The sequence below is a fragment of the Centroberyx gerrardi genome, chromosome 8, assembly GCF_048128805.1.
Source record: "Centroberyx gerrardi isolate f3 chromosome 8, fCenGer3.hap1.cur.20231027, whole genome shotgun sequence".
In the NCBI taxonomy this organism is placed as follows: domain Eukaryota; kingdom Metazoa; phylum Chordata; class Actinopteri; order Beryciformes; family Berycidae; genus Centroberyx; species Centroberyx gerrardi.
The window spans coordinates 4,442,385-4,462,179 of NC_136004.1; the positions used below are offsets into that span (position 1 = coordinate 4,442,385).

Here is a 19,795-nt window from a genome sequence, read left to right on the forward strand (position 1 = left end):
TCTTTAATTACCAGCTGTGGTCACAATAAATATGTATGGAGACATTTACATTTTTTCTTCGCATTACCCCTTTTAAAGGGATGAATAAATCTGTCACATTTCAGTCTTTTATTATGGTTTCAACTGTAACCAAGACTAGTTAGGTGTAGATTAATGTTTATTAGCTTTCAGATTATCATATCAATTTGACGCACTCAGCTCTGCTAGGACAATAGTGTTTATGCATTCTTACAACTTCCACAGCAAGAAATAATTCATTTATTTATATAACACAGCTAACTGTGTTGCTGCATTCCAGTCCCATGGGAAAAACAACTTCTCGTTTAAAAGCAGCAATTTGAAGCCAACACAACAATTGAAGTTTTCTGTAGTATTTGGTTATTCCTGATACTTATTCTCAACTTTTTGACACTCAACACACATGCACTTAATGAGTGATGCATTTAAGTTCATGCTTTACAGCAATATAAGCACTGTAATATCAACCACTAGCAAAAATATCCAGCAACTAGTCCTGTCCTGTCTTGGCATTGTAAGAGTTATGATCACAAAATGACTTGATGTGGTGAGATTTACAAGAATTTCCTTGTTGGTGACGTCAGAATTCAGCAAACTGAAATGCCGCGTGCATGTCATGTCGGATTTACTGTAAACACGGTCTGCCAACTGGGAAAAGCCATTCACATCAACCTCTTAATGGAATATATGGGATTTTTTGCGGGCTCCGATATCTCCCACTTGAGTTGCGGAAGCCTGTCAACACAAACAGCAAAATGGTCAGTTATATGCACAATAATACTCTACTTACAAAAGTAGGCTAATGTCTGCTGCAGTTTGTTTATGGTTGATTTTGAATTCATGAACACAAATGACTTTGGATCTGGCTGTTTCAATTCCATTCTTCACAAACCCCGAGTTCCCAAGCAGTATTTAAAAAAAAAAAAGTAAGAGAGGATAAAATTACAGAAAGAAATGGGTAGTAGTAGTAGTAGTATTTACCACCTGAAAGCTGAGCTGAACAGTAGGCCTATTGTCTAGTCTAGTGCCACCTCAAAGCTGAAGTGAACAGTATTTTTTAAGTTGGAAGCTCTTATCTCTCGTATTTCCCATATGACATGAATGAAGCATAACTCGATATCCGGAACTCGATTCTCTCTTTTGTTTCTGACGGACTGTTGACGAAGTTGCGCACACAGGAAGTGTGCATTGACAGCGAAAAAAGGCTCGATTGTTGCTGCTGTTTTGCAGCTAACGGTTACCTTTCTGCAATTAATCCTCATGTTGGAATATTATATGCAAGTGTAAACATTGCAATTGATGATTAAACTGAAACGAAAATGTTTGCCGGCCTGCCTGAACTGGGAATATCCAACGGCGAGGATCTTAAAGAAACTCTCACTAACTGCACAGAGCCTCTGAAAGCCATTGATCAGTTCCAGGTACGTTATGTTTGTTTGCTAGGTAGCTTACAGTGGCTAATTACGATAAACGTTAGTGTGATTTATTTTGAATATCACTATCGATGTAAGAGTGTCACAACGTTAGCTAGCAGGCTTGCTAGAAAAGACAAAAGATAATTTATTGTGGACACGACGTGTAACTAACTAGCAATAGTCCGTAAAGCATAATATTTATAAAGTTAAACCGGCATTTGTCCGATATATTACGTTCTTTCTTGTATGGAGAGAACGATATTCTAAACTCCATTCAAAATCTGGCATTTTAATGCCTCGTTTATCGGCAAACGTACATACCTGACAGAGCATGACTTATCACCTTTTACGAACCGTTAAGAGCCGCTCTTCAATTCGTCATACATTTGATACACCAAGCAGCAATTTATTTCAATAAAATTGAAAGTTTTAGAATAGGTTTGCATGTTATTCGCCCAATCTTTCCCACCAAATTGCGCCGTGGAGGGGAATAGATAGCAGCGCGAACCTTTTCTAAAAGTTGAGATTTTATGCAAATAAAGTGGTACTTGGTGGACTATTTATATGCCGAAGTCAACGGAAGAGTTTATCGATGTGTAAACGCTGAGTCATTCCATTTGTAATCAGACAGGTTTGGGGAGTTTTACAGGCTTAGATTTTAACTTGGCCTCATATTGTTTTCACACAATCCTTGTGCATTCAAATGAATAAAGATGAACTTTGATAACGACATTTTACATAGTTTAAAGATGCAGGGGTCCAAATGGGCTCCAAAATGGCCACCATCTTGGGAGGCAAAACTTTTTGGTGAGTGTATTTGAGGCAAAAAAATACATAATCATCAAGGTGTTGATGCAACTATGGATACAAGCTGTATTAAAATATATTTTGTGTATATCTTCATATTAGTACACATAGTATAGGTAAAAAACAATTGTTCCATCATAACTCAAATTGTAATGCATATTTTGATGTAATATGCATCCTGTTGAATCCTAATGAAGTACTGCATAGTGCAAACACAAGGTTAATGAAATTGTTCAGCTATTTGAACAGCCATTCCACATTCAGATGTCATTTGAAATTTCCTTGAAGTCTGATTTCAGATGGATGACCCAGGTATGAACCTTGGCAAGGCAACATTCATTTGCCAGATTTTGATATGACATTCTCTCCGTACAAGAGAACCAGCCTGAACCAGCACATGACTAGGCAGCGTGTTGGTTAACTAATCCCCTCTCTGTCTTTCACTCTTTCCCTGCCCGCAGACAGAAAATGGCATCCTGCTGCCGACTCTCCAGTCCGCTCTGCCCTTCCTAGACCTCCATGGGACCCCTCGGCTGGAGTTCCACCAGTCCGTCTTCGATGAGCTGCGCGACAAGCTGATGGAGCGAGTCGCCACCATCGCAGAGGGCAAGGAGGAGGACAGGTACGTCATCTGTTCCTTGTGACTTTGAGCAGTGTTTTCTGAAGGGACCGGTCTGGACGCTAGTATGTTCTCTAGGGATGGGGCGATATGCTTATCTCACGATACGATTCGATACGCGATACAGGGTTCACGATCCGATACAGCCACGATACAGTGTGATAAATAAAAGTTCAATGACAATAAAGTATGGCTGCAGAATTGTGTTTATTTCTGAGACACAAATCTTTCTAGCAATGCCATTGGCTTGCTAGAATGAAGAAGTGCAAATAATATAATTTTGTATTGCCATATATTGAATTTCGATATATCGTCCCATCCCTAATGCTTGGTGTTCTTCACATCCAACTGCAGATACGGGAAGCTTGAAGAGCTGCTGGAGAAGAGCTTTCCGCTGGTCAAGATGCCGTCCATTCAGCCGGTGGTAATGCAGGTGTTGAAGCATCTACCGAAGGCAAGTTTTCTTTAGGCTCATTTATTACCTGTTGCAGCCATATGTAGCTAAAAAATAACTACACTACTATATTATATATATTATATTATATTATATATTTCTGGAAAAACTACATTTAATCAGTAATGCTTTGATCACAGCCTTTGTGTATTGTTACCAAGGGATGCCTTGACATTTTGAACACCTGTCGCATTAGGAGAAAATGTTTGTAAATCTGTGATTCAGTTAACTTAAAAAGACTAGTTAAAGCAATATTCCACTTAGTTATAACATGGGGGTTATTCAGCTCTTGACCGCCATGAAAACCAGAATCTAAGCTATTCATCAAGATCAGATGGGACGAATTTGTAGCGTTCAGATTTTTACTTCCCATTCATTTGAATGAGGCCACGAAAATAGCCTGAAAACTTACAATTAATGCGTTTGTGAACAGATTCTTATTACACCCATTTGTAGTTTCAGAAATTTCATTCGCTATGTCCAATCAGAAGTGGATGAAATAGTTTTTGGCAGATTTCTTACTTTCAGGTTTCTTACTTTGGTGGTTAAGTTGGTGTTAAATGTAATTCCAAGTAGCATTAAAAAGGTATTTTCAAGTTTTAAATTTGGCTTTCTGAAACCAGCAGATACCCTGAATAATTCTAACCACCTGAATTCAAAAGGTCAAGGTATCCCTCTTAACAAACACATGCCGCCATCCCCAGGTGCCAGAGAAGAAGCTGAAGATGGTCATGGCCGACAAGGAGCTGTACAAGGTGTGCGCCGTGGAGGTGAAAAGGCAGATCTGGCAGGACAACCAGGCTCTGTTCGGGGACGAAGTCTCGCCTCTCCTCAAGCAGTACATCGTGGAGAAGGAAGCCGCTCTGTTCAGCAGCGACCTCTCCATCCTCCATAACTTCTTCACCCCTTCTCCCAAGATGAGACGCCAAGGCGAGGTGGGTCACAGTCGCCTAGATATATCGAAATATCGCATATCGCAATACAAAAATGTGACAATACGTATCGTGGGGCAGAAAAATAAATCGCGATATTGGCTATAGTTTATTCTGTTGTCATTTTACATATTGTGATATTTGTTGTTGTTAAGAGTGATTTTCTGTAGTTTCTTAAGGCCAGTACTGATTCAACTTTTGTTTTATTTTATTTTTTTTATTATTTATATTTTCTGCTAATAACAAATATCCTTAAAGGTGACTATTTTCATGTGAAAAAATTCCCCAAAGTTACAAGTACTCAGTGTTTTCCCCCGGAATTTCATTCTTGTCAGGGTGGAAAAGCCTCTGAAACAGCATTTAGACCACAAGACACTAAAATTCTCCATTGAAAGCCAGGATAATAGTAATAACTATAATAACAAGATATCACCCAAACTTGTGCAGAATCTGAACAATATTTTTAATCAGGATCAATTCCGGTAAAGGTCTTCCCATAGACGACCGGTGTAGTATTGATCATTTATATGATAAATGTGCAACCAATCAAGCTGCATCATATCCATCATATCAGAGGTGGACCACACTGACTGGACCAGATCTGATTTTGAATATAAAGTCAATATTCATATCCACTTTAGATTAAAGTCAAGGAAAAAGCCCTGTGTCTGATCTCACCGTTGTTAACCTCTCCTGTCGCCTGCATACTGTAGGTGGTGCTGAAGCTGACCCAGATGATTGGGAAGAACGTGAAGCTGTACGACATGGTGCTGCAGTTCTTGCGAACGCTCTTCCTGCGAACCCGAAATGTCCACTACTGCACGCTGAGAGCGGAGCTGCTCATGTCCCTCCACGACCTGGACATCAGCGAGATCTGCTCCGTAGACCCCTGCCATAAGGTAAGCACACCAACAGGGATGGTACACTGGTTTAGCAGCACCATCGTACCAGTGAGGAGTTCATTTCCAAAATCTTATGTGTCCATTTTGGGGAAAAAAGCGATTAGGTTAGCAAGATGAAACCTTTAATGATCCCCATTGGGAAATTGGCTTTTTGCAGCAGGAAAATAATAGTAGGCTACAGAAAGAAAAGAAGAAGAAAGAAAAATTGTATATAAATAGTAATATAGCAAATGCAACCCACAATTTTAACAGTAGAATAGAAATTTATGAATGAAAAGTATGGGGAAAAAAATGTAATTGCAGCATTATGAGGGTGTGCAAAATAACAGCAGTAGAGCACACTTGCACAAAGTAAAAAAAAAAAAATGAACAAGGAAAAAAAAGTATCTATAATGAGAAGAATATGAAGAAAAGCAATATTTAAAAGCACAGCTTATGTGAAGGATATGCAAGTTCAGGAGGTACCGCTGTCATTTCAAAAGTTTTGGGTTTTTAACTTTGTTATTATTTTCAATTATTTTCTATGAGTAGGTGTCACCTTTGTTCAAATGGTGGCTATCTGGTACCTTCTGGGAAAAAAAATCATCCTGACATGAAGTCATATTGATGTAACAAGGAAACTTACATCAAGCCCACTTGTACTGTGACAGTTCACCTGGTGCTTGGACGCCTGCATCCGTGAGAAGTTCGTGGACGCCAAGCGAGCCAGAGAGCTGCAGGGTTTCCTGGATGGAGTGAAGAAAGGACAAGAGCAAGTCCTGGGGTAAGAGACGAGAGGAGCCAGCTGTCGAAATACACGATCGCCGAATAATAAGATAACTAATCTGTGGGGAGTTTGTGTGCTTTCCAGGGACCTGTCCATGATCCTGTGTGACCCATTTGCTTGTAACACCCTGGTCCTGAGTACCGTCAGAAACCTGCAAGAGCTGCTGAGTCAGGACGCTTTACCCAGGGTGAGGATGCTGTCATACAGTAGGCCAAGCTGAACCTGTGGGGGAAGGGGGGGCTGTAGCAGAGCCGGAGACCTGGAGCCCCGAACAACCCGGGGCCCTGGCCCACTAGGCAGCCCCCGAAACCCCTGATCTCGTCTGATCAACAGACTTGGGAACGTGTGAGGAAGCACAGAGAAGCATAGGCTCACAGACACGAGACTAGCAAGACCGGGGGAAAGCGCAGTCTTGTTCCAGGCTCGAGCCTGACAGCCGCTCCCGTCTCGTTCTTGACATGATGTGAGTGACAGTTTATCTTTCGTGGTTCATGTTTGGACCTTCGGGCCGATCACCGATGCTTAAAAACGGAAAACTCCACCCAACCGGGAAGCCAGGCGACATTAAACAAACGCACAATCAAATGACAGGCACAGACAGTTTAATCTGAGCCGCGGAGCTGACAGGTTGTGTTGTGAAAATGTCGAGAAACAAGAAACTACACATTCTGTCTTATTTTCAACCCAATTTGAGTGATGAAGCAACGTGTTCAAGTGAATTTAACTTGTAGACGATAGACATGTCTTTGTCATTTTCACATGAGCCATCTTTGTTACTGAAATTACTATGTAAAGTTTGCTGCCAGAGAGTGAAGGAATATGTAGCTATATATTGTTAGCTAAATAAGTTGCAGTGTTGTATCATATATTATCTTTGAGTTAATCCCTATATAGTCATTTAAAAAGACAGCCATCAGTCTTGTAACTTCTGAATAAATGCACTACTCAGAGCCAAATGGATCAGCTTGGTGTATCATTACTAACCATTTACTCCATTGTTTATCGACGGTGAACAGGACAGTCCAGACCTCATGCTGCTTCTGAGGATGCTGTCGCTGGGACAGGGGGCTTGGGATATGATCGATAGCCAGGTCTTCAAAGAGCCTCGTTTGGTAAGAATTTCACTCACTTTTCTTTTACCTCAGGGTAAAAGTCCTTAAACTGTCTGAAAAAGTCTTAAAGCTGCACAAGACAAGATTTTGATATATATATATAAATTGATATTGTTGTCATTGAACTTTTATTTATTATACCGCCCCCATCATATCGTCCCATCCCTAGCCCCATCCCTCTATGTATTGGTTCAAAATTTACGTCTTTTTTTCCACCCAGCCCTGGCTCAAAAGCTTGCCTCTCTAACCAGCAGGCTACTACCACCTTCAGTAAAGAATCATGTAGAAGTGCAATCACCTTCACATGAGATTTCCTCCAACATTCATTGCATTCTCTCGGCTCCCTGCGTCTCCACCCTCAGGATTTGGAGGTGGTGACCCGTTTTCTGCCTGCCATGATGTCGGTGGTTGTGGACGACTACACCTTCACTGTAGAGCAGAAGCTTCCCAGTGAGGAGAAGAGCTCGCTGACCTACCCCACCGCCCTACCGGACGCCTTCACCAGGTAAACACTGGGATGGGGTGAACAGATGAGAGGTCTTAAGGATGGACCTCGGAGAAAATGTACTGATACTGTGCTTACCTGGTGAGTTGTCGTTATGTCCCGCATCACTGTCACCAAGACATTCCTGTACATGTATTGTATTGAGTCATGCGGGTAAGTAGGATGACCATCATTTGCGTGGGGTTGATAGGGTTGTTGATCAATACCAATAATTCAGTGATTCCTCGGCTGAGATTTCTGGCTTTCAGAACTCACTTTCTGGCCAGTACTTTGTTTTGGAACAAAAACTCTGCACTCATTGGCATTTTAGGACACTCCCGATCTCTCAGTTGTTTTCTCTGAAATGTCCTATCTGCATTGTGAGGGACACTTTAGTTGAGGAATAGTGTTGAGTATTGTGAGTGTTGTTCCTCCACCCAGGTACCTGCAGGAGAACAGGGTGGCCTGTGAAATGGGCCTCTACTACGTCCTCCACATCGCCAAACAGAGGAACAAGAACGCCTTGCAAAGGTTGCTGCCTGCCCTGGGTGAGCATCGCACTTCCTCAAGATTTTGAATTGTTGGATTGCTTGGGAAATAATTGTTGTGGTACTTGATAGCACTGCCAAACTAAAATGTCAAATCATGTTAAATCATAATATTTATCTGAATGTACAGCCTTTTTAAATACATTTAAACTGATTTAAAGGTCTTAAAAATGCTGCAGTTTTTCGGTGTACTCCGAGCCTCACTAGATCCAACTAGGGATGCAAATTTTCAGAAATTTCCTTAATCGATCGTTGGTCACGTTAATGACCAATTAATCATTATGTAAAAAACAGCTTTTGACATAGAAAATAGAAAATAGAAAATGCGTGTTTTTACACCTGTCTTTAGGCCTACTCAACACTACTCAACCAAGCATAATTCAAAAGAGTCGGGACCCCCGACAACGAACATCAGTGTTTCCCACAGGCTGAAAATGTACTTTCTTTAGGGTTAATTACTTTAAATTGTTTTTACATTGTGTCCAACAGAGCCCAACTGGCGGAATATGCAATGAAGTCTCTGCACTGCACTCATGTTAACTTTCTGAGTGTTGAGCAGCGTTAGAATTGTCCGATTGAAAAGTATCAAGTTACTCTTTACCGTTACAACACATGGGAGTTTGGAGAAATTGTGGAATTTTATATTTTTTTACGAACGTTTTCAGAACGGGAGACGGACTGTCAGGTTGAGTACAGAGCTACTGCATCGCCAAATGACAGACATGATGTGATGCGCACATTAGATGCATCACAAAGCGATTTAGATCAATTTCTATACATTGATTAACTGTTTATGTTGTGCCGGCCCGGCCGTGCCGATATTGTGGCGCTGCCACAGTTTATGTATTGGAAACAATGGCACGACAATCTACTGGTTTATTTAAGAATAAGAGCGTATCTATGTGGTCAGGGATGAGTCCAGTGCGCAGCGTGGTGACAGTCAGTCCATCTGCTGAAACACACGCTCCGGGGGAACAGCTGTCCCGGGTCGGGAGGCACAAATAGTGTCGCGCCAACTTCGCCAGCCGGGGGAATGCATTCTCTTTCATTGTGCTTGTAGAGGTGCTGTATTTCAACTTTGTATAACAATGTTTACAATGAACACTGTTGTCTTTTCGGGTGTAATGCTTCCGCCCGCTTGCTTGGCTTTCTTCTTCCTCTGTATAGGCGGTGAAAGTTAAATTGCGCCCTTGTGGCAGTAAATCATTTCCGAAAAAAATGAGAAATAGCACATAACGTACATTATCGATTAATATATGCTTGATCGATCAAATTGTTAACAGTGATTAATCATTAACATCCCTAGATCCAACTGATCAACAACCATAGAACAAAATGTAAGATTTTAGTAAGACATAGCAAGCCTACCTATTCTACCCAGCACCACCAACCTTAGACCCTCAAAGCATACAGGGAAAAACTTCCAAGAAAACCTTATGAGGAAAAAAAAATGGAATAAACCTTGGGCGGGCCTGGGTAGATCAAAGGGCATCTGTACCTGTCAAAGTAACTTGTGTGTCTCTGTCATTGACCCACAGTGGAGACGCACAATGACATGGCCTTTGGCGACATCTTCCTGCACCTACTGACCGGACACCTCACCTTGCTCTCTGATGAATTTGGAACAGAAGAGTTTTGCTCCGTTGTCTTCGATGGCTTCCTCCTTACTTCTTTTTCCAGGTGGGTTGCTTCTCGTTTGGGGGTAGGTGAGGGGAGGGGCGCTGATCCTGGAAATGTTGTTGCATGTGCGTAGTCGGTGTAGTCTGAAATGCTGATTTTCCTTTTTAATGTAAGATTTTAATGTAAAAATTCAAGAGAGTTCCATCCCCACCATAGATTTGTCCTATTTGCCCAAATGAAACTCCTCACCGTCTCGTGCTGTGTGCATAATTTCTGTTCAAGCTCATACGTCACTGGCATGTCTCTTGACGCTCTTGTTTTTGTTTGAATATGTTCCAGTAAAGAGAACGTCCACAGACATTCGCTGCGTATGTTACTGCACCTTCACCACAAAGTGCTGCCATCATACATGGAAACCTTGATGAAAACCCTTGAACCTCCAAAACAGGTGGGCTTCCTTTCTTTTGAGTCATTTCTATATTCAGTTTCTGCTTTGAAATCGACATCAAATGGTAAATAGATGGATATCTTTTGAGCTCTTTCAAAAACTGAAATGTAGCAGAACAGCTAAAGAGATAAAGAAATGTACACAGACTTTGAATGTTGCTTTTGATAGATTTGGTCATTACTGATCAGATTGTGGGTGTTTGTTCTTATTGTTGGTCGGTTTTTGCTGCTGATTCAGAGCAGGTAGGTCGGCAGCTTGCCGCTGGGAGGTCTGCCTTAAAGCTACAATATGCATCTTTTCTGCTTGAGGCAGGAAGTATATTGTTAGGCCCGCCCCCTTCCCCCTTCCCCTTCAGTTGGTCAAGTTCCCGCCTCAACATTTGTCACTCATCTTGACAAACTGTCTACCTTCAAACAGTATCTAACCTGAGGCTGAGGTAACCGGCATATGTACAGCCACCACAGGCGAAGAAGCAGACGGTGAACACAGCCAATCTGCAATAAAAAAAAGTAATGGTGATGTTCAAGCTTCTCCTTGATAGCCACAACCAGCTCACCACTGGCCACTCCCATACAACACTCCCACAGGAAATCGTAAACACTCCAAAATATCCCCAATATCATTGAAAAGCCAATTTCAGCCAGATGGGGGATTTAGGCATGAACATGAAAAGTTGCATATTGCAGCTTTAAAATGGGGCAGACTCCACCAGCCGATACATCACCACCTGACCAGGAGCCCTTAAACAAGTGTGCCCACTGTGACAAAGCACTTTGCCTTCCCTCCCAGGCAAACAGTAGGGTTTGACATGTGTGTCTTATATGTACCGACTGTCATCTCTTGACCACAGAGCAGCGAGCCGGTGAAGGAGCTGTACAGCCAGCTGACGGAGAAGCTGGAGGCCCAGAAGAAGAGCCCCCCGCCTCCAGACGAAGCTCCGACCCTGGACCTGGGGCTCCACCCGGTGACCGTCCCCACCACCACCACCACCTCCACCCCGACCACGCCGCTCTGAGACAGGAAACGCACCCGGCGGCCGCAACGGACAGAGGACCGACGGTCTTAAGCAATGACTCTGATTTGTAAATACAGCCGAGTTTGGCACGTGAAACTAAAAAAAAAAAAAAAAAGACTGAACATTCTACGTTTTTATTTCTTGTACGATTTCTTGTCAAGGGTTAGTTTCTTTAGATGTTCGTCTCTGAGAGGGTCTTCGAGCTCAGTGTAATCCAGCGGCCAATTATTTTTCCTCGAGGGGGAATCATTACTTTTCTAAAACATGCAGTCTTGCATTATAGTCCAAAAATATTTTCATATGTAATTGGGCTATCAGTATCTAGTTATATTTGAATTGTGTCAGTAGTGCAAGAAACCTGTAAATAAATGTTTTTTTAGAAATGGAAATTGGGTGTTATTCGGTTTGCAAGGTTATACAGCAATCTCATCTATATGAAGAGTTCTGTTCCAAAATGCAAAGCTCACTGGACTGGTCAGATGATATTTCTATATCTGTCATGGGGGCCTCGGTAGCTCTATGCTGCACTCACAACATATGGAAATAATATGGAATATGGAAATCTCCGTGTAGACACAATCCCACTGCAGCAATCCACATCAGCACTTATTCTTTGAAAATAATTGATAACACAAAACTAAAACCAAGAACTTTTTAATTCCACAATCCAAACTGCAGCTGGATAGCGTCAGTACAGGAGCAGGGAGCATGGAGACAGTAGCCTGATGCAGACTCCAGCAGGCAGCCAGTTCTGAAGCTTCCATAATGTTGAGTTACTGTTAATGGGTTGGGCATCAGCATCAGCCTGGGGAATGGGAACACATCTGAGAATTAGAAATATATTGTGTATATACTAGGGTTAGACCGATATTGGCCTTTTATTAGAAATCGGATACTGGCCGGTCAGTGTCGTCCAGCTCTGATATGATGAATATGATGCAGTTACACTGGTTGTCTGTAACTTGAATTGATTCTAATGAGACATTTTGATCAGATTCCAAGTATGCATGAAAATGTTTTATTACCCTGGGTTTCAATGCAGAGTTTTAGTGTCACATGGTTTAATGTAACTGCATATTTGTAAATTTTCTTTGTTGCCATGAAAATGGTGAAATTTAAAAATATTGGGTATCAACCCAAAATATCGGCTATCGGCAGCATCAATACCAAAATAACTACATCACTGTCTGCCTACAAAAACCCTTATTGATCAAACCCTAGTACTGTAACACAAGGTAATAAAAAAGAAAACCCATGATGCTTATGCCTGGGAGAAGGTATATAAGTATACAAAGGTCCATGGCCCGTTTTCCACAAGAAATAAATACTTGTTCAAGGTTATGAACCAGGTCTCGACGCCTTCAGTACCTCCTTATATCCTCATGCTGCCTCCTTGGTGGCTCTTGGATCAACATTTCATAGAAATGCCTGAACACAGGAGGTGTGGTGGTCCTGGAGTGAAGTCTGGGTTGTGTGTTCCTGGTAGGTTCTTAGATGTGTGGGAGTCAAACAAGCAAAGTGCTTTGACCAATACTGCTTTGGTAAAAAAGAAAAAAAAAAGAAAAAAGCAGGTAGGTATAAATGAAGTCAGTGTTGAGGAGGTACTGTACATACCTGGTTGTATTCCGATACACTGAGAAATAGTCAGACCATGTGGGACAAAAGATGTGAAAGGTTTTAATCTGGAATTAAAGGAACAAGAGATTTATGGGGAGGCTTAGGATATAGATTAGCTAAAAATGACCTGAGAAATTAGGCTGGATTTTCATAGTATACCTTTACCTTTGTCTTGAAATGGTTGTTTTTTTCTGCCATAGGTCAGTGCTGTCTATGCTAGACCCGTCTCTCAGGATTTCCACAAACATATCTGTCTCTGAGTCGCAGATCTGATATGTCTGGACACTGGGAGCCCGAGAGGCACTGAGGCTCTACAAAGGACAGCAATTACATGGTGTCAAGTGTTGTAATTTACTTTTTTGGTGAACCCACTTTATCTAAAACCGTTCAGGTCAGCCTCCTAGTGGTAATTGCAGGTAGGATATGCAGGATTTTTTTTGTAGGATCCAATATCTCCCACCTGGTGCCATGAATTGCAGAAGTGTACCAAGACAGGATGCAAACATGGCAGCGAATCTACTTATGTCAGCAGTCCAAGATAATAAATCCAAAATATCAGATGTTATGATTCAATAGATTCACTTCATTCGATTAGATTCACACTAATACAGTCAAAGTTTCCAAGTTGTATCAATGAGATGTCATCCTGTTCTTTCACTTCTTTCAATATGACATGAACACAGCAAAAAACGCAACATGTCTTCTGTCTGCGATGTATTCTGGTCTGAAACAGACCCATCAAACTCCATTGTAGCTGTGCTGGAAATATCTCGACGTGATGTCATGTTGTCTACATTTGGCAACAGTGTCAAAGTGTCTCAGGGTGGATTTTTCCTTTAATTCCTGCCTTTTACAGTATTACTAATACATTTTGTGTGAGATAAGCAGTGGTCTCCTCACCTGGCCAAAGAGCCTTGGTGTAACAGGGGACTTGGGTCTGCAAGAGCTGCTGTCAAATGCCTCAGTCTTTTTCCTATCGAAATGAATGGACCCAGGCCTGTGAATTAGAGTTTCATTTAAAGATCTTTAAATTGCCTCCAATAAAGACACAAACACTTGCATACACGCAAATGCATGCAATACATTACTTGAACAGTCATGGACAGACAATAACGGACATTCCAATAACACGCTACACCAGCGTGAATATGTCATTATTCTGATTCTTTTATCAGTAGTATACCTTGGGTCAATAGAGAGCAGTGTTGAGTTCTCGTTCTTTTCAGGCTCCCTCAAACTTTCTGACTTGAATCCTGTAGTATCTATTATCTGCAGAGAGGAAAATAAAGTCTGTGATTGAGTTCCATTTCAAAGAAATATGTAGATATGTGTTGTAGTGGTGAACCTTACTGGCTTTTTCCTTACTTGATTCTGTTTTGCTGGTTTGGTTCTCGCTGTGTCAGGGAAAGGCGGCAGTACTGATTTACCCACACACACGACAAGGTCCAAGGACTTGCCAGAATCCTGTGGTTTTGGATGCAGAGGGGCTGTGGTCCCTAATTTCTTGCCTCTTAAGCATTTCATTGCTTGATGATGCAGTACACTCTTTGACCAGAATCTTTACATTAGGCTGACCAATCAAAAAACACAACCGTTCCCCATGTGACGAGCCTCGTCGTGGTTATCTGTTAAAAGTTAATAAGTTGCCATTAAATTGATTATGAATACATTTGTCAGCTTGTATTCATTTGGAAATCCAAATACTATCGCCATAGAAGTTTTTTTCTAAGAATTTAGAATTTGTTCAAATGCAAATACATATAGATCTTTTAACTTTCATGAAGTTTGAAGAACATGAATATGAGTATATTGGAATATGTGCTCTATCATTAAATCACCCAGGATAAAGAGCATCGGCTACATGTTTTAACACATAAATATATGGATGAAATGAGTTCTGGGGATCTAGTTGTGTTCATTGGGTACACTGATACAACCTGCTGCAGGTCTGATATTTGGATGTACATGCTATAACACACTGGATGAATTTTGGCTCCACAGGACTGCCTTTCAAAGCTCAAAGAAGGATCATGTGCAAAGTTAAATGTCATTATATATTTGTGCTATGCAGTGTAGGTAAATTAGTTTTCTTGAGCATACTATATTGAAGGTTTCTACACACAATAGCAGGTAGCTTTCCTCATGTCTTCAAATTATATTAAAAAAAAAGATCAAATCAGCCCCACAAACAACAGGAATATTGTAAAATAAAGCCTTTTATTACAGGTGTCTAGGAGCCTAGCAGTTTCAGCTTCTCACCCATGTGTATGCATGTGCTTAGATCAAGGATGACATGATGCTGAAATTATCAGATTGGAAAAAAAATTAAACGGTAAATGTGGCTAGTGGTAATTGGCATGCACTTCACCCCTAACTGTGAGTAAGGTAAAAAGATCAAGACACATTTCCAAGACTATTGCAGAAATCTCCTGCAGGTGGAGACACAGACATGTATTGAATTCAAACTATATACAGTGGGTGGACAAGTAATGGAGACACGTGACAAGACAAAAGTACCTGAATCACAATTACAAAGGCAGCTACAGGCCAGTCATCTCAACTGAATGCAAATTAGCAGTATGTGTCAATTTTAAAAGAGTTCTGGCGTTCACCACATTTTTGTTTCAAAGCAAAATGAGGCAAGTAACAGAGTCCCAAAGAGGCCACATATTTGGTGTCTGGATTGCAGGAGCATCTGCCACAAAAACTGCAAAATTATGTGGCACAGAGAAAAGTCTGGAATATCATGACAACATGCCAAACACAGACAAAGTGCATCAGCAAAGAGGAACAGCGGTGGCAAGTGGAAGCTCACCAACAGGGACAGACGGACATTTAACAGGATAGCTGCTAAACACCAGAAAACTACAGACTCAGAAGTGACCAGAGTTGAACCAACACCTCTGTGACACAGTCTCAACAAAAACTCTAATTACGGCGTGGCTGCCATTCAGAAACCACTTCTATCCAAAGCCAATGTACAAAGATGCATAACCTGGTGTAAAAAAAATGGAAAACTAATCTGGTCTTATGAGTCTTTCAGCCTTTTTCCTCCATCCAGACAGGTGGAGAAAGACAAAGGAAGCTTCAACCCACAATGTCTGTTAGCAACTGGTAAATATGGTGATAGATCTGTACTGGTATGGCAGCCATCTACTGGGAGTCATTGGGTCTGATGATTGATCTGCATGGTCATATAACAGCCAAGGAATATGAGGCCATTGTACAGGACCAGGAGCACCCTAGGGTGCAAACACTGCTACCATATTCTAAGATGATGATGCCGGTTTCATGAACAGCAGGATGGAGTCAGACTTTCCATGGCTCCAGTCAGCAGATCTAAACATCACTGAAGCTTTATGGGAAGCAGATTTCCACCTCCTTTCCTTCATGAAGAAAGCTCCAGTATCCACTACACACAGTTCAGGATGCAGGAGGACCCAAGGGTGGCCCTGCTCCTTATTAGATACTTCATATTCATATATTGTCAGGTGTTTTGCTTATTTTGTCCACCCACCGTACATAAATAGTGTATTGTTTGTTTGTTTGTTTATTTAGATCCCCATTAGCTACTGTATTGTAGCAGTAGCTACTCTTCCTGGGGTCCCCATTAGTATTTTTAACAATAATTCAATAACAGAAAATACATCAATACACATCCGTAACATTCATACTCACAATAAGACTCAATACATAACACAACCACTAAGACACACAACAACAAACACCAACTCAAAGCCTGTCTAATACATATGATAGCTCTATATAGTAATTTCATCTCTTGAGTAATTGAGAAAAAGAAATCACTTAGCAACTCATCCATTATCACAAATTGTCTCCTGAGTTCTAGTTGGTGTAAAGTCTTATGTAAACCCCTGTGCTGAAAATGTATGAGCACAATTTAAACATCAATATTTCATCTGCTTGATTTTTTCTCAAGTCTAAGGCAAACCGATATATCAGGTTGATATTGGCCATTTACTAAATATCGATATCAACCGGTCATGTCATCCACCTTTGATATCTTTTTATTGCTCTTCAGAAGTGGCAGTCTGTTAAACCTTTGATGAAACCTGCCTCTGCCTTAAGGAGCTGCTCACCCAACTAAAATGCACCTTCAGTGGAGAGTTTTAGCGTCCCATGATGGTTTAAATGCTGTTTCAGAGGCTTTTCCACCCTTTTCCTAGGGAAACACTGAATATTATTTTTTTTGCCATAAACTTCACTTTTAGACCAACTGAATTCATCATGGTTCACATTATAAAATGCCATGTCTTTTTCAACCTCTGTGCAGATGCAGTGGCTTGATGAAGACTGTGACTGAAACTGAAAAAAAGTCTGGTTTCTTATTCCTCACTGGGCCAACTGCCTGCATCTCCACCCCTGCCTGCCACACAGGCGCTGTGAAAGAGAAAGAGTTGCTCTATTATTGGGCACAACGTTCTGAGGACTCTGTCTGGTAAGATCTTTTATCACAAACCACTGATATGAGCAACCACAGGCCAGATGCAACACTGACAGAATTTAAAAATTACTTTGTACCTGTTGAACAGTCGTTACAATCATTAATGTTTTGTATATATATACATGTTTAAAATTCTTTAAAAAACAACTTTGTGATCTTGATGATTTTTTGGAATGTGTAACTGATGACTTTGATTAGCTGGAGTATTTACTGGATTTAAGGAGAGTAATATAAAAATGAAGGTTCATGAGGTTGCCACATTTTTTACCCACAGTAGGCTATATTTGCAAATGGCATAAAGCATAGGGCATAGGGAAGTGAGTACTGCAGCAAAGGCAAAGTGTGATATTACGCACATATAACCACATCCTTATCTGTTTATATTTTTAAGTTATGTTATCTTTGACACAAAGTACTTTGTGTCAAAGATAACATAACTTAAAAATATAAACAGTGCTACACTGTTCTGTTAGTTGCTTGTTTTTGTCTACAAGGTACAGAAGAATAGAAATGAGACTCCTTTTACAGAGAAATCTGCTTTTCTGCCCCTCTGCCCTGCTGCATCTCTCTGTGCTGTCAGTCTCTCCTGTATCTTTACATCGTTACATTACAGCCTTTGACATTATTATCTGCTCTGTTTTACTGCTCAGCAGCTCCTCTGGTCCAGACTGTCCCTGCTCCTCCTCAGGACGAGTCCTTTTCCTTCTTTGAAAATATTTTTCAATATTATTGGCTTTTATTGGGGGAATGTGAAAACGTTGGGGCTTTTATTGGGGGAATGTGTAATATCTTGATGTAGGGCATCTGTGCAATATTTTGGTGTAGGGCATCAGGCAATATTCTTGGGGTGTATGTTGCACACAGATCCATATATGGATCTGTGTGTGTTACTGAATGTTAACTGTAGTTTGATTGTACATGTGTACGGATATATTGTGTGTATATGGAGAGGCTGTGTGCTGCTACGTCACCTGTGTTCTCTCGAATGCCCAAGACAAATTTCTCCTAAGGGAGACAATAAAGACTAATCTAATCTAATCGGTAACTTTACAATAAGGGTACATGAATTAAGGGTTAGTTAATGCTTAATAAGCATTAACTAACCCTTAATTAATGTACCCTTATTGTAAAGTGTTACCATCTAATCTAAGACACACAAATACTCCATCTCTGCTCTGTGCTTTTCTCAGTTCCTCAACAATTTATGAGAACAGAGACATAATTTCCTGCAAAGAGGAAACAAATGTAACATGTTCCCAGAGTGTGTAGATAGGCTACAGCACAGGTCTACTGCATTATATAGATAGGCCATGTCTCTTAGAAATAGTTAAGATTAACAAAACAGAGGTTCTATATTTATGCATCATATGCAATGTGTTAATGTGACACATCCAAGCAACTCTCTATCTGTTTTGTTCCAAAATGAGAGCTCGGCTACTAATTAAAAAAATGTCACATGTATATTTTGCTCGTACAAATTATGGTACTTAGCAGATAACTTAAGTCCCTGGTCAGTTCAATTCAATTGTTCACTGTATCGCAACTTGGTTTTCAAAAAGGGCTTAAGATGAAAACATAGCATATCACCATATCATATACCATCTATTGCCATGTCTGTTTAGTTTTTCTTTTCTGGAGACACAACGCAAGGAGGAATTCAGCACTGTGACACAATTATCAGCAACATGGCTAAGTCAAAGAATGACAGAATCATCTGCAAACTTGATGAACCTTCATGTTGGCTGCAGCAGTCATTAGTGTATAAAGAGCATATCTGTCAGTAAGAAAGTCCACAATCAGCCCACAACGCTTAGCTCTATCTCTATCTATATATGACAGCAGCTTTTCAGCTAGCAAGTGGCCCTGGTTAGTGGTTAGTGTCATATGCTTCTAAAAAAATCTATGAGTGCATGGGTCTTTGGTCCCTCTATTCGTTGATGCAGTAGATGAAGTGATGCAACTGCAGCATCTTCCCTGCAGGGGCATCAACTGACTCAACCCTAAGCTGTGGTAGTACCTATATCTGGTGTCATTTGCCACCAAAATGTTATATGCTGCTTATATTTCTGGAGACCATGACTGATGACTGACAAGATATTATGTTGTCAACACGATAAATTATTAGACATAGGTCACCAAACTGTCAGCTCAGATGAAACATTGGTCCTGAATGCTTCCCTGATGTTAATTGTATTTCGATATGGCTCCAAAATAGATTTCTTGCTTTATCTTTGCTCTCCATTATGATGATAAAAGCTACAATATCAAACTTGGACTCATTTAGCCAAAGCAAATACCACACCTTGCCAATACACAATTGACGCCCATGTATCCCTGTCTTACTCTTATCATGTATTGGTTAACAAAAATGACACTCTGGATCCACTATGTTTTTGAGATATTGAATGCTGAATTTCAGGTAAGGGTTTTTCCCCCCAAAATGGATATATAACATTTTGGAACAGAATTCTTCATATAGATGAGGTTTATTATTGCTTTATGGCACAAAACAGGAATTGTTTTACTTTGCAAGTAATACAAAGCTACAATATGCAACTTTTCTCCTTGAGGCA

The 19,795-nt window shown here is 40.7% G+C and overlaps 1 protein-coding gene across 1 annotated transcript; it reads left to right on the forward strand.

Annotated features, from left to right (window-relative positions):
- The first annotated feature begins 1,208 nt into the window (after positions 1 to 1,208).
- On the forward strand, positions 1,209 to 11,496 carry nelfb (negative elongation factor complex member B). Its single transcript, XM_071903550.2, has 13 exons — positions 1,209 to 1,439; positions 2,702 to 2,862; positions 3,214 to 3,313; positions 4,018 to 4,248; positions 4,959 to 5,144; positions 5,798 to 5,910; positions 5,998 to 6,100; positions 6,930 to 7,025; positions 7,388 to 7,530; positions 7,951 to 8,057; positions 9,596 to 9,737; positions 10,017 to 10,125; positions 10,976 to 11,496. The coding sequence occupies exons 1-13, from the start codon at positions 1,338 to 1,340 to the stop codon at positions 11,138 to 11,140; spliced, it is 1,758 nt and encodes a 585-aa protein (XP_071759651.1). The 5' UTR covers positions 1,209 to 1,337; the 3' UTR covers positions 11,141 to 11,496.
- The last annotated feature ends 8,299 nt before the right edge of the window (positions 11,497 to 19,795 follow it).

Bases quoted from the DNA above. Each gene is read 5' to 3' on its own strand.
- nelfb (XM_071903550.2), top strand. From the start codon at position 1,338: ATGTTTGCCGGCCTGCCTGAACTGGGAATATCCAACGGCGAGGATCTT. The intron at 1,440-2,701 runs GTACGTTATGTT...CCCTGCCCGCAG, and splicing joins AAGCCATTGATCAGTTCCAG to ACAGAAAATGGCATCCTGCT. The intron at 9,738-10,016 runs GTGGGTTGCTTC...AATATGTTCCAG, and splicing joins CTCCTTACTTCTTTTTCCAG to TAAAGAGAACGTCCACAGAC.